General features: G+C 44.0%; 1 protein-coding gene across 3 annotated transcripts in view; it reads left to right on the forward strand.

Annotated features, from left to right (window-relative positions):
- The window catches only part of MDGA2 (MAM domain containing glycosylphosphatidylinositol anchor 2), a 647,298-nt gene extending 633,802 nt beyond the window's left edge, over positions 1-13,496 (forward strand). For all 3 annotated transcript variants that reach the window (XM_037901392.2, XM_037901393.2, XM_043548875.1), the window contains 2 exons: positions 7,372-7,477; positions 9,429-13,496. In XM_037901392.2, coding sequence (XP_037757320.1) covers positions 7,372-7,477; positions 9,429-9,517 — 195 coding nt within the window. In that variant the 3' untranslated portion in view covers positions 9,518-13,496. The remainder of the gene's footprint in view (positions 1-7,371; positions 7,478-9,428) is intronic.
- Positions 13,497-14,767: the final 1,271 nt, after the last annotated feature.

Raw genomic sequence — 14,767 nt, forward strand, 5'->3', positions numbered from 1 at the left:
GCACTATTGTTCTGGACTCCAAAACGTATGCACCTCCAAGTCTGCTAACCTGAAAACATGGATTGGCAATTACTACTGATCTTGACCCTGAATTTTTCATTTCCAAAGTAAAGGGCAATGATAGAAGGAAAGTTATTTGATGCCCGTGCTCCTAGAGGCTGTTCCAAGCATATAAAAGGCAGCATGGAAGACGCTGGGAAGAAAACAATGAGAGAAGGATGACATAGAGGAGGTGGTAAACTAGAAAATGTGGACAGAGCAAAGACTGTGGGGACTGTCTCCATATTTGCTCACCCAGTATCATCTATGCTTATTAAAGATTTCAGGAATCTCTACCCCCAGATTAGAGATCCTACTCCAACCTTAGACCTCAACCTGCTACTCAGATACCTGATGAGATCTCCATTCGAACCAATGGCAACCTGTTCTCTGCTCAGTTTATCTATGAAGATGTCCTTTTTAGTAGCCATCACATTGGCCTGTAGGTTTGGGGAGATTGGAGCCTTGATGGCAGATCCCCCCTTTACAGTTTTCTTGAAGGACAAAAGGTCTTTACATCAAAACCCTAAATTCTTACCTAAAGTTCTATCGGAGTTCCATCTTAACCATTCCATTCATCTACCAGTGTTTCTTCCGAAGCCACATAGTTCTCTGCAGGAGTCCTGTTTTCATATATTGGATGTTAAAAGGGCTTTGGCTTTCCGCATTGATAGGACCAAGCATTTTGAAAAGTCACCCAGGCTGTTCATCTCCTTCGTGGATAGATCCAAGGGGTCCATGATCTCTGCTTAGAGACCATCAAGATGGCTATCTGGAGGTACTGTCATTTGTTATGATGCTCTTCCTCCACAGCAGGTGATAGCACATTTGATCACATCACAAGCAACACATCATTACTTAAGAACGTGTCAGTATCTGATATATGCACAGCTGCGACTTGGGCCTCATACACTTTCAAAATATTTACACTTTACTCCATGCCAGTCCGATGCACCATTTGGTACTTAAGTACTATCTTCGGTTCTAGTCTCAATTCCGAAGTCACCTGAAGTGCAGCACCCACGGCGCGGGGACTACTCAAAAAAGAAGAAAAGGAAGTTACTCACCTTGTGCAGTACCTGGGGTTCTTCAAGAGGTGTCCTCCTGTGGTGCTCCACTGCCCGCCCTCCTTCCCCTCTGCTTCCGACTGTTCTCTACGGGATGTGAAGGAGAAGGAACTGAAGGTGCTTTGCCCAACATGCCTATACAGCCTTGGTGTCTGGCATGAGGTGGTAGAGGGAATATACACAGGCCAAACTGCTAATGGAAACTCTCTAATCAAGGGCTCGGGAGGCACATGCGCACCTGAAGTGGAGCACCCATAGGGATTCATATCGCAAAAACCAGCAGTTACTGTCTTCATGTCTGTCGTAGAGTTTTATATTGCCACCACCACCATATGCGAATGCCTTTCACGTAATATCAATAGCACTAGCCACATTCCTAGCGGGTTTCACTGGGTCTCTGACTCTTCTCTCTTTTTAGATTACAACTCTGTGTAGAGTTTTTTGTTTGTTCTTGAGTTAGCTCGTTTTGTTGGTTGATTTGTTTTTTACAGGGTTTTTTTTATTTGTTATATGAAAAAACCTAGGCCCAGGAAGGCAAGTAAAAGAAATGTCATATTTATGTCTGGTCAAAACTTTTCCATCTCAACTTTTTTCGAGGGAAACATTTTCCACTAAATTTAATTTTCACAGAGCGTGCTTGCTTTTCTTGAAATGTTTCGTTGGAAAACCTAAACAGTGAACATTTTCAGTTTTTGACCCCCCTCACCTCCCAAACTGCAATCTACGAAGTTGAAATGCTCAGTTAGTGGTTGCATCTGTTTTAATGTGACTTTGTTTTGTACCTGGGCAGCCTGTGCCAACTAGCTTTGTGCAATGTTGTTGTAGCCGTGTTGGTCCTAGGACATTAGAGAGACAAGGTGGGTGAGGTGATATCTTCCATTGGGCCAACTTCAGTTGGTGAGGGAGTCAAGCTTTTGAGCTTACACAGAGCTCTTCTTTAGGTGACTTGAAGCGCTCTATATAGTTCCAAAGCTAGTCTCTCTTGTCTTTCACACAACGCACAGTCAACCTGTGGAAGTCCTTGCGAGAGGATGTTGTAAAGGCCAAGACTATAACAGGGTTCAAAAAAGAACTAAATAAATTCATGAAAGGCTATTAGCCAGGATGGGCAGGGATGGTGTCCCTAACCTCTGTTTGCCAGAAGCTGGGAATGGGCGACAGGGGATGGATCACTTGATGATTCCCTGTTCTCTTCATTCCCTCTGGGGCACCTGGCATTCGCCACTGTCAGAAGACAGAAGACTGGGCTACATGAACCTTTGGTCTGACCCATTTTGGCCGTTCTTATGTTCTCACCAACAGGAGTTAGTCCAATAAAAGATATTACCTCACTCACCTTATCTCCCTAATTTACTGCTTTGGAAGTTATCCAAAGCCAGGCAAGATTTCATCCTTCCAACATCTAATTAGGCTTATAAACCTCTGTTGTGATTTAGTCCAGAATAATGAGCACGATTCATTTAATTCTTCAGAAACAAATGGATATTTTACATTAAAGGATGGATCTGTCAATAAATAAACAAATAGCATGCACGCACACACAAATAAAGTGAATTTTAGTGTCTGGAACAGACTGACAGACTGTGAAAGATGGACAGACTGCCCCGGGGAATTAAATGCTTTGTTTCTCCACAGAACAGATACAGCACAGGGGTTGCCCAAGGCAAGCACTTAAGCTGCATGTCATCTCTAGGGTTATGGATGTGGCTTAGTTTTCATTCCCATCAGTCCATGTCCTCTGTACTTAGCCCCCTGACAAGGATGCCAGTAATGGTAGCTTTTTTCATTGTTTTGACTTTCGGCTACTAGAAACAGGCTGAGAACATCATCATCTTAGACCAAATGAAATGTTGGCAAGAAACTCCAAAGCTGGCTACAATGGTTACTTGGGTCCTGGGAATAAAAGAAGGCCAAGAAGACTTAGGGCTTGTCTACACTGGCACTTTACAGCACTGCACCTTTCTTGCTCAAGGGTGTGAAAAAGCACCCCCCTGAGCGTGGCAAGTTTCAGGGCTGTAACACACCCTTGTAGGCAGTGCCCCAGCGCTGGGAGCTGTGCCCCTCCGTGGAGGTGATTTTTTAGAGCGCTGGGAGAGCTCTCCCCCAGCACTCTGCTGTGACCACACTTTAACGTTGCCAGTGTAGACTAGCCCTCAGGATAAAAGATGAGCCCCACTGCATCATTCCTTCCAATTAAGGATGCTCGGAGCATGAACATTTAGATCCAGGTTGAAATCTTTGCCAAGTTTGGGGGCGTTCGGACGTGGGATTTTGAGTGGGCTGGTTTCTACTTCTATTCAGGAGTCTCTCCAGGGAAGTACGCCCATCCTGACATCTATTGGAAAAAGCAACTAAAAGCAAAATCCCCTTTGAGGCTCCCTGGATCGATGGGAAGATATAAGGCATAGTTTCCATTTTACTTGTCAAGAGAGTAAAGTGGCCTTCAGTATATTTGTAAGCCCTGCTATTCTTCTGCTTAAATGCAGCATTTCTAACAACAGCTGTGTAAAATTACATGGGCACAGATAATAGCTTTTGCTAGAGACTGGTAGGGGATTGTGATCATCTGGCACATCCTGCAAGTAACTATGAGCTGCACACTAGACTGCGCTTCATGCATTGCCAGTACTCTTCTGCTGTGATTTGTTTGGAGCCAGTGGCCAACCTGGCTAACAGGGAACCATCTTTGAAACCTGTGCAGCTTCTTGCCAAAAGCAGATTTTAATTAAATGCAACCGCTTGTATGTTTGTTTATAGAGTTCTTGGTGTCTTGAAGCAGTGCTTGTCCTAACCAGGAGAGATTTGATTTTAAACCCGGTTGATAGGTTCTGTACAGCCTGCCAAGAGAGGGAGGTGAGCAGCACTTTGAGAAAAGAGGAGAAAGATATTTTCCTTTCAGGCTGAATATTTTCCATTATAAGTGTTAGAGTGGGGGAAATGTGATGAGAGGGTAATTACTGGAAACACTGTTTTCAGACAGTGGGCTAAAAATGGAAAACCTTGCTGTTCTCCCAATTACTGTTCCTGGTTACACTAATGCCTGCCTTGTTACAGTAATTAACCTACAATATCACACTTCAGTAAAATAAGGATGGAGTCATGCACTACAAATGTGCTGCTTTCCAGTTTATTTAGCATTGCGAGCACAGAACTTGCAGTGTGACTTAAGGCATGCCAGTCAGCTTTTAAATACATCCCCGAGCCCGGCCACTCTACCGCCGTAGTGTCAACAGCCTAGAGCAGTGCTTCTCAAGCTCTCTGATGTGGGGGACTGGCAATTTTTTTTTTCCAATGTGCGTGCAGACCGGCAGCCGATGGCTCGTGAACCGGCACCGGTCCGCGGGCCACCACTTTGAGTAGCACTGGCCTAGAGGGTGAATTTGGCTTAATAAACGTAGGACATGTGTCTACTGCTGACGGCATGAGTAATGCGATCAAGTGGAATAAAGAAAGTAAAATCTGCCTCTACACAGCATAGTGTCTTGCGATCTGGTATTCTCGCACATCGTAGTGCTTGAATGTAATTTATATGGTTATGTCCATCCATGCGGGGTGCTGAGCACCTCTTGCGAGATGCAGTGCACTGCTTCACTGCGTATTGAGGACTTGCTGGACATTTGTAATGAGAGCTACTCTTTCTAACTGGACAACACCGACTGAGCAAAGAAAAGATGGAACCTGTCAAAAGAACTTTGATAGGCTCAGTCCTGTGCCCTATTAAATCACTGGTAAAACTGCTGCTGAAATCAGTGGCAGCAGAATCCGGCTAAGTGTTCTCTATAATCGGTACTGTAACTAGATTATTACTAAATGTAATGTATTACTCCAAATAGAATTAAATGTCTTCCAATTGTTAATTTCTGTATCAGTGCCACAGTGTTTCCATATGATGTGCTTTGAATTTCATACATATATTGTAGTAGATGAAAGTTTAAAACTTGTCATCTCTGTTAACTGAAAGCATTTCAAAAGGATAGCTGTGTGAATTTGATTGCTTGCAAAATAGGGGTTGCATAATTCCCTTCACCTTTACAGAAAGACTTTGAAGTTTGCTATTGGATACATTTTCTCATGTTTCTGCAGTACTGTAGTAATCCATCATTAATAACTGGCATTATGGCAAATATTAGTAACTACCTTGCTACAGGCCAGACGTCTCCAAACTGGGATAACTTTCCTCTCCAGCTAAAGTAATACAGATTTCTGCCTCTAACTGTCTCACAACGTTGCTCTCTTTTTCGTCAACCACATACTGTCCTTGGTTGGCAATTACCATTCTCATATTCTGAGAACACACTGGACCAAGTCTGATTTTTTTTCTCAAGGTGCCCTGAAAACAAGGGGAAACATCTACACTGGAGAACTGCTAACCATCGCAAGGATGGGAATAGCCTCTCACTATCCATCGTTGAGCTAGGATCTGCTCATTTCCTTCACCAAAGCAATAATGGGAAGTGCTGTTGACACCCAGTGCTTCCTGAGAGACCAGGCTGCTCTAGTGTATGAACCTGGGAAAAAACATGATGGACATATGCCGCAATAAGCAGTGGTGCTGACCTAATCTCAGTCATGTCCTCCAGTGACTTGCAATGAATATTTTCTCAGACTTGTCTTAGGGGGCTAGTCATCATCCAAACAGACTCTGGCAGAACCCCAAATGAAAGAGAGAGTGGGTGAATCAGTGTCCATGTGACTCTCTGGAACCTCTCAAAAGGAAAGTCTAAATACAACACCAGCCTGTTCCAAAGTTTCTCTCAGACTGCGGGTAATGACTACCAGGGGCAGGTTGCAAACAGGTGCGAGGGGGTTAAGACCACCCTGTCCTTTCCATATTGCTGAGTAGCAAGGGGATCCCGGCGTGATCACAGCTAGATTAGATGAGTGTCGCAGTATGGAAATGTGATCGGTGGCACGGGTTTGGGAAAAGTGGAGAACCACTGATCTCATCTCACCCAGGAGTTTCTTTGAACTCTGTCTAATTGACGCACCCTCATGTCTTCCCCGAAACAAAGTCACGTGCAATAATAAGTTGTAATGCCAAGAGACCTCCAGCAGAGGCCAAACTCATGTTTAAGCCAGTCGTATAGCTAGCTGACGCCTCCCTTTTTTCATGGCATATTATCTGAGATGCCTTCACTGCATGGTGCCAGACGACCATCACGCCTTTACTGTGTGGTGCCAGACGACCATCACGCCTATACTGTATGGTGCCAGACGACCATCACACCTTCACTGTATGGTGCCAGACGACCATCACGCCTTCACTGTATGGTGCCAGACGACCATCACGCCTTCACTGTATGGTGCCAGACGACCATCACGCCTTCACTGTATGGTGCCAGACGACCATCACGCCTTCACTGTATGGTGCCAGACTTCCATCACACTTTTACTATATGGTGCCAGACGACCATCATGCCTTCACTGTATGGTGCCAGACTTCCATCACACTTTTACTATATGGTGCCAGACTACCATCATGCCTTCACTGTATGGTGCCAGACGACCATCACGCCTATATTGTATGGTGCCAGACGACCATCACGCCTTCACTGTATGGTGCCAGACGACCATCACGCCTTCACTGTATGGTGCCAGACGACCATCACGCCTATATTGTATGGTGCCAGACGACCATCATGCCTTCACTGTATGGTGCCAGACGACCATCACGCCTTCACTGTATGGTGCCAGACGACCATCACGCCTATACTGTATGGTGCCAGACGACCATCATACCTTCACTGTATGGTGCCAGTCTACCATCATACCTATACTGTATGGTGCCAGACGACCATCATGCCTTTATTTCTATAGTGCCACCCATTGAGGGACGTGGGTGCTATGCAGCAGACGAGCAAATGTCCAGTCTTGGGATGACATGCTGTGCTGTCATTGGTTGTTGCTGAGGTGTTTTGTTTTGCGGGGGGATAGAGTTGCTCCCTGGAACTAGCCGCTGGTGTTGGGCTGAGGCTCCTAAGAGACAGAATAGCCCTGCATGCTGTGCCAGGCCTGGTGTATACGTGTAAACAAAGCAAGTTACAGTTAACATATGCCTAGACTCTGCACTAATGATTTCTCCTTTACTGGGATGGTGGCCTGCAAGCTCAACAGGTGTATGTACATTATTGAAGGCACATCGAGAGTCATGAACTACAGCTCTTTAATTTAACCACATTAATTTGTGTCTGTGACTAGAGCTGAATATTTTCTATTTGTCATGAATTCCCTGTATTGCTAATCGTATTGTATTTATTTTTTGCAGCTCATTTTTGAAGGGATCCGAGGTCCTGGCATAGAAGGTGATATTGCTATTGATGATGTATCAATTGTGGAAGGAGAGTGTATGAAAGCAGACCAGCCAGCCAACAGTAAGTGGGTCTTCCAGACAGTGTGATGAGCTGTCTAGATACTTATGCCTCTCCCCATCGCTGTAAATGCGAGCCGTGTTCTAAACCAGACCCTGTGGTGCAGAAAACAAAACAAAATATTTCCCAGTAAAGATGGAGATTTTTAAATATTTCCTTGGAACCAAAATCTGGAGCCAAAATATCTCTGTTCAAATATGAAAATGCATGACATTTTTTTTAAAATGTAATGGCAGCAAAGAGAAGGAAAACCAAATGGGAGGCAGGCAGGCCAGGACCATGAAATTGCACTCTGGTGTATAGCTAGAGAGCATGTATATAATGGCACTGGTCTATATTAAAGGAATACTAGTTCTCCTCATATAGAGCCAGATTCTGATAGCCACCATCCCATCGTTCCATGCCTTACTCTATAGGTCTCCATTTGAAGTCAGTGGAATTGTTTGTGGAGTAAGGTACGACTGTACTGAAGTCAGGATATCAGAATCTGTCCCCTAGACAACAGACATTTGGATATTAATAACATACTTAATTTTAAAAGTGTATAGATCTCCTTTTCTTTTACAATGAATAAACATCATATATGTGTGTGTGTGTGTGTGTGTGCATTTGAGTGTGTGCGTATATATTTATTTGTTTTATTATTATTATACATAAAAATCTCCATTTCCCTACTTATAAATCTGACTGAATAAAGGGAGGGAAGGAGACAGATAGATAAATAGATAGATAGATAGATAGATAGCATTGGCCTGCTAAACCCAGGATTGTGAGTTCAATCCTTGAGGGGGCCATTTAGGGATCGGGGGCAAAAATTGGGAATTGGTCCTGCTTTGAGCAGGGGATTAGACTAGATGATCTCCTGAGGTCCCTGCCAATCCTGATGTTCTATGATTCTAGAGATAGATATTACAGGCTCACAACTATGCTAAAAGAATTTTAAGGTTTCAAAGCCCAACATTCAAAATTTAGGAAATTCCCAAATGTAGGCTGCCTGTGAAACCTTAATTCACACACACACCCCCCAGCCACACACTTTGTGCATAGGTTTTTATGATACAGTCTTTAATTATATGATCACTTACTATTTTTCTCACAGGACCTGTGCCTTATTCAGTGCCCAGGATTGACCTTGGTCCCCTTATTTATCAATAAATATCATCCAGTTATCCCAACAGCGCTGGAACTTTGGTGGAAGTGGGGAGCCCACGAGGCTCTGTCCCTCTCCGTGGCCCTGCCCCCTGCTCCTCCTCTTCTTCCCGAGGCCCCGCCCCCTGGCCAGGCTGGAAGTCGGAGCTGGGCCATGGTAAGAGTCACGGGGCACTGTGGGGAGTTCTGGACCCTCCACCTGCCCTGGGCAGCAGGCCAGGGTTCCCAAGAGCAGACTCCAGCCCATGACCCTGCCCCCCTGGGGCACACCACCCAGGGCAGGTGAAGGGTTAAGGGCTCCCCACAGTAGCCCAGGCTTCCCTGGTGGCTCTTACCACAGCCCAGTTCCGACTTCCAGCCTGGCCAGGGGGCGTGGCCTTGGGGGGAAGAGGCGGAGCAGGGGCGGGGCTCCTGAGAGGGACCGGGTCTTTTGGAAAGCACCAGGAAGAGGCTGGCACCACCAGGAGGGGCTAGATTTTGCAGCGGGGGAGCTGCTTTCCTCCCACATTGTGAAGCGCAGTCCCTCCCAGCACCACTCTGCATCTGCCCGAGGCAACGCGGTCCCCTGCCCCCCAAACTATGCCCATGTTAAAAAGCAGGCGGGCATGGCCCTTGCACTTTTAAAAGTGTGGGGGGGGGCAGAGGGGTGGTGCCGGCACCCCCGAGTTATCCTGTTCCCCAGCCTCTGCATTTCCGTACGGGATCTTTCAATCTGTGCAGTGTCAGTGTGCCATTTACCCTTATGTGGTAAACTCTTGATTCTCTGATTGTTAATTCCACTCTTTTTCTCCCCCACTCTTTGTAGATTTACGAGCAGGTGCTGTTGGGACATTAGCACATATATGGCTTTTTCCAGTGATCCTCCTCATGTCTGTCTTAAGTCATCAAAGGTGACCTTATCCTGGCAGAGGCTATGAAAGATTCACCAGGCATTGGCATGAAGAAAGAGTCTTTGTAAAATGGACATTTAAAAACAAACTACCAAAGATTCCTCCACTGACTGATTCAAAACATTAAAATAAATAAATAAATAAAAATTAAAAAAAAAAAAAGCACTGGGGATAAAAGGCATCATGGGAGCGTAACTGACTCTGAACCACATGTGAAAAGCGATCTGGCATAAAAGAGACCTTCAGGTGCTTTTGTGGTCTATAAGAAATACGGCGTCATCTGGTTGAACTCTGAAAAAAAGACCTATAGAAATCCTTGTCAAAGCACAAAGTCATGGCTGGTTTTGTTTCAAATGAATAGTTTGCTTGTTACCATGGAAACCTAATGGCCTGCCAAAAAAAGAGAGCGAGCGAGAGAGAGAAACAACACCTCACTGTAAACAGGGTATATGAAGAGCTGGCGTTTATTTTCCCTTCAAGAAGGTTTTTAGTATAGAATTCAATAAATGTAGGCCCTTTCACCTTTGGGTGTCACCTCCCCTAGAGAATAACCCTCGATCAAAGATGTTTAAGACATTTATGTTTCATTTTTTCATGGCTATGCTAGATAACTGTATGCTGTCTCCTTTTGCATGCATTATTATCCAGGGTGTGTAACCTGGGATTACATATGACACGGGCTTAAACGAGTTTGCTTGCAGCCACTTCAACACCCTTCCTCCCCAGCTAAGTCATCCGTTCTAATGAAGTGAAGAAACCAAACCACCGTCTTTTATAAATTGCCATGGAAACCAAGTGCCTTCAATGAAACAAGCCTGATTAAAAACAAACAAAATCAACACAGAAGCTTGCGCTGCTAAAATGTGGTTTGTGCAAACTGTTTTCTAAACAAACCACAGAGCCGAAGTGTGCAAACAGCAGGCAAGGAGACAAAGCCGCTTCTGGAGAAGGATGGACCGAAGTTGCTGCGTAAGACCCTTTCAGACGAGATACTCCAGGCGGCCATGGCCTTTCAGCTTATTATCCATTAGAAAATAGCTTCCTTTGGTCCTGGAGACGGGAACAGTACTTCTTTCTCCAGATGCTCAAGTGGGTCAACCAGAGAAACAGGTTGTTAAGATGTACTTAGCAGCAGGTGGTAAAACACAAAAGGGATTGTCTTACTCTAACCTCCATTTGAAAAGAAATTGGCCCGAGCTTTAGAGAGACGAGAAGGTGTGTGTGTGCGATTGCAGTGCATACAAAATAACACAAAAAGGGGGCCGCCAACGCACAGGGGGGCCTGCAAATCTGGCTTTATTCAAAACATGGATGGTATAATGCCTCTGCCCGTTAGTCAGACTCTGTGCAGATTGTGAAACATTATTTTAGCATAATTAAAAAAAGACACTTTTACAAAAAAAACAAAACAAAAAAACAAAAAACAACAACCTGTAAAAATGATTTTGAGCTACCTGAGTACCTACCATACCTTTAACCGGCCAGTTTTCCAATGCATTGTAAATTTCCCTTATACAGTGGGTTATGAAAATTTGAAGACCTTTTCCCTTAAATTATCTCCGCTTTTAACTTCATTTAAAAAAGACTTTTGTCTCAAGATGATGATGATGATTTTATTATATGTTCAACACCCTAGGATTAAAAACCTGATATGCAAGTAATTGGGATACAAATATTAAAAACAACAACGACAAAATATAACATTTGCAAATATTAATATAAAAAGCACAACAAGATGCAGTAAAACAATTACAAGGCTTGATTTTTTTTTATTCTGTAGAAAAATGTTTGTGCAAATTCAGTAATTCAACTGAAGAGATAATTTTACAGCTATGTTCAATAAAGCCTCTTTCCAGGTAAGGTATGCTAAGTGGTATGCGTGTTTGTTGCGCTGTGTGCACTTATTCACGAAAAGGGTGTAAGCGAGAGTTGCTTTCTTGTGTCGTAATCTGTCACTGTCTGAATCCATAATACTACATGGTGTCAAGTATCAGGGGGTAGCCGTGTTGGTCTGTATCCACAAAAACAACAAGGAGTCCGGCGGCAACTTAAAGACTAACAGATTTATTTGGGCATAAGCGTTCGTGGGTAAAAAGCCACTTGATAATGCCTGCATCTGTAATTTTCACTCCATGCATCTGATGAAGTGGGTTTTTTACCCATGAACGCTTATGCCCAAATAAATCTGTTAGTCTTTAAGGTGCCCCCGGACTCCTTGTTGTTTTCATAATACTACATGACGTTTAGGGACAGGGATTTTCCAAGGGTACTGCCAACTATCTACTTGTAAGTGATTTCACTTGTTTGTAATATGCTAGTCCTATGGGAGTGCCTGAGTGGGAGTCCACTTGGAAATCAAGTAGGAGTTTTGAGCATGGATTGACATGTGGTTGGGGCCTTTTATGCTTTTTCAATAAAAGACATTTCCAGATAGCAAGCATCAGCATTAATTAAGGATGGGAGAACAATAAGAACTTGCACCTGGTATCTTTTGAGGTTCAGAACAGTTCTGATAACGTTAAGAACAAAATGTTCACATACGTCTCCCCTTTCTGGTTTCATCTAGAAGTCAAAGTAGTGACATATCACCGGAGAGGATTTTTCTCTCCATATTTTTGGCATGGCTGTCTTTGGAGAGAACCTGCCTTGCAAGATGTCCAACCCTGTTTCCAGAAACATTATTTCAAGCCCATCTGAACCTTTTGCAGTTCCCCCATCATTAATGTTTAGGTACTGTATGTCAGCTGCCATCGTGAAAGCAATACCACTCACATTTGGACATTTTTCAGTCTGAGCACCAGCTTCAGTGGTCCTCTCATCAGAGAGGTCGCAAACACTTCCCAGGGCTGTCCCTGAAGACTGCCAGCAGAGGGACCAGAAACTTGGCTGGTATTTCAGCTAGTACAAAGGGAGCTATCCATATTCATATCAGCTGAGGATCTGGCATGTTGTTTTCTGGTTTATCCTTCACACTAGATTGCTGTCAATCCTTTTGCTGTTTTGTTTTATAAAATCCAGACTGTTTTGCTCTCTGTAGATTGACTGTGTTCCTTTAAAAGTAAAACATGCTCCCTTCCCTTTATGTTTGCTACTTTTCCTCTAATTCATGACTGCTAAAACCAGACCAAAATACAACTGAAATCTGGAGGCCTGTTCTTCAGCACAGGAAAGCAGAAGTATCCTGGAAGCTGCTCCTAGCATCGTACACTAAGCAGTCATAGTGTTGCGTGAACAGCAGCAGCCCGTGACGTTGGCTGTCGTAAGTAGTGAGAATAATGCGGAGAGAGAATTTGGAGAGGCTCTTAAAATGCCCATTCACATTCAAACGGTTTTGATCAAGATAGTTGGCAAAAAATGAGGGGTTTTTCTTTGTTGGGATTGTAAACCAAAAATACAAGCAGATTTGCACCTGCCAATTTTAAAATGAATTGAATGTTTATTAAAAAGTTCTGGTTTAACAGCCCCAGAAACCAAAGTCCTCTTGGTAGTTCCAGTGCAGTGTAAACACAAACTAAGTCAGCTTCTCCGCACTACCCTACACCTTTGTCTTAGCTTTGACCTGCAGAGGTCAACTCTTGGGGTGAGAGGATTTTCAATCCTTGCTTCTTGCCTGGGTGCAAAAGAGAACATGAGTTAGTGCAGATCTTCTTGTTCATTATTTACTTGAGAATAGACTGGACTTGTATTTGTGTTTCCAGTAAGCCACTGGAAAACCAACGAGATGGCAAAGACGTAGGGTTATTGTGCAGACGCAGGATACGCCTGAAGTGGGGGCTGAGCAGTGAAAGGTGCTGTATCTGATTACCCAATTTCCTGAGCCATCTAATCCTGTTTCTGATGTATTTTTAAATGACTCATGAAAATGAATTGTACAAATGTCAACTCTGCAAAAATGTCAGTTCAAATGTAATGTTTCTATTAAAGAAAAATGGAGGAAGGTGGGGAGCAAAGTTTGGATAATAAACTCCCCTTGACTTCAGTGAGAATGGCTACAAGAGCGTGTCCTGACTGAGCCTTCTTAGCATTCACCATTCGCTTTCTCCTTTTATACCCAGCAATGGCACCATAACCCGCATCTTTTCTAAAAAGCGTAGTTTGAACATGAAATCCTAAATAAAATGGTCAAGTTATTTGATCTCACTATACCAGCCCAGCTCTTCCCCTGCAGGCAGCTTTATCCAGGGACACCCGCTTTTCTCATGGGGAAACAAAAGAACATAGGCTAAGTAGGGGCAAATTACTGCAGAACAAATTGCAAATACACTGCATCTCGCTACCTACAACATTGACTGAAGCCAGCTAAATTAATTAGACTCTAAAGGCATGGAACTGCTCCTCATTAGAGCAGGTCGAAGAGGCTGTGTGTAGTGGGATAAAAATAGAAAATTTAGCTACCCTATGGTTAGAGGATAGGTTCTTTGCATTCAACCCACTTTATATCAACCAAGCCTTTTTCAGAACAATTTTCAAATGCATATAAATCTGAAACCCACAATAATGCTCAAGCACAGAGGTCTCTCTCCTGAAATGTCCATTAGAGACCTTGGAAAAGGAACTGCTTGGTCAGCTGGATGTAAATTAAACCGCAGCTGAAAGTCCTCAAGCCATTAACGGGGCTTCTTACAGCCTTCCATGTACACATGTAATTTCCCTCTCGCAACTCGATGGGCTTCTGTCACCACTTTGTTTCACCGGCCTTCCTCCAGTGAGTCCATTTGATTTGTAACAGAGTTGGTTAATCAAAATTCCATACTCTTCAAACACCACCTATCAGCTAAAGCATTGCCTCATTCCTCACATTAAGGCCTTGTCTCTGCTACACAGTTCTGTGGACAAAAGTCAGGTTTGTCTGATGAAGCCATGGCGATGTACACACAACAATGCTCCTCCTGCTGGTTTAACTCCCGTGCTACACCACCAACATAATAAAACCACCGCGATGAGCAGCAGAGAGCTTTTGGCGTCAAAGTTAGAGTGACGCACTGTCAGTGTAGAGGCGGTTCTTGCTTATGTTGCCCTGCGTGGCATCCAGGAGGTTTCCCACAATGCCTATCATGACCACTCTGGTAAGCAGTTTCTACTCTATTTCCCTGCAGCCAGGTACACAGGCATGCACCCCTCCCGCTTTAAAGCCCTGGGAATTTTTGAAATTCCACTTCCTGTTTGCTATGTGAGCTTTCTGCAGCAAACGCCCTCCCACCTGGAGCACGCTGGAGTTCTTGGATCTGCTGGGTCTGTGGAGAGAGGAGGCTGT

Source organism: Chelonia mydas, chromosome 6 (genome assembly GCF_015237465.2).
Source record: "Chelonia mydas isolate rCheMyd1 chromosome 6, rCheMyd1.pri.v2, whole genome shotgun sequence".
In the NCBI taxonomy this organism is placed as follows: domain Eukaryota; kingdom Metazoa; phylum Chordata; order Testudines; family Cheloniidae; genus Chelonia; species Chelonia mydas.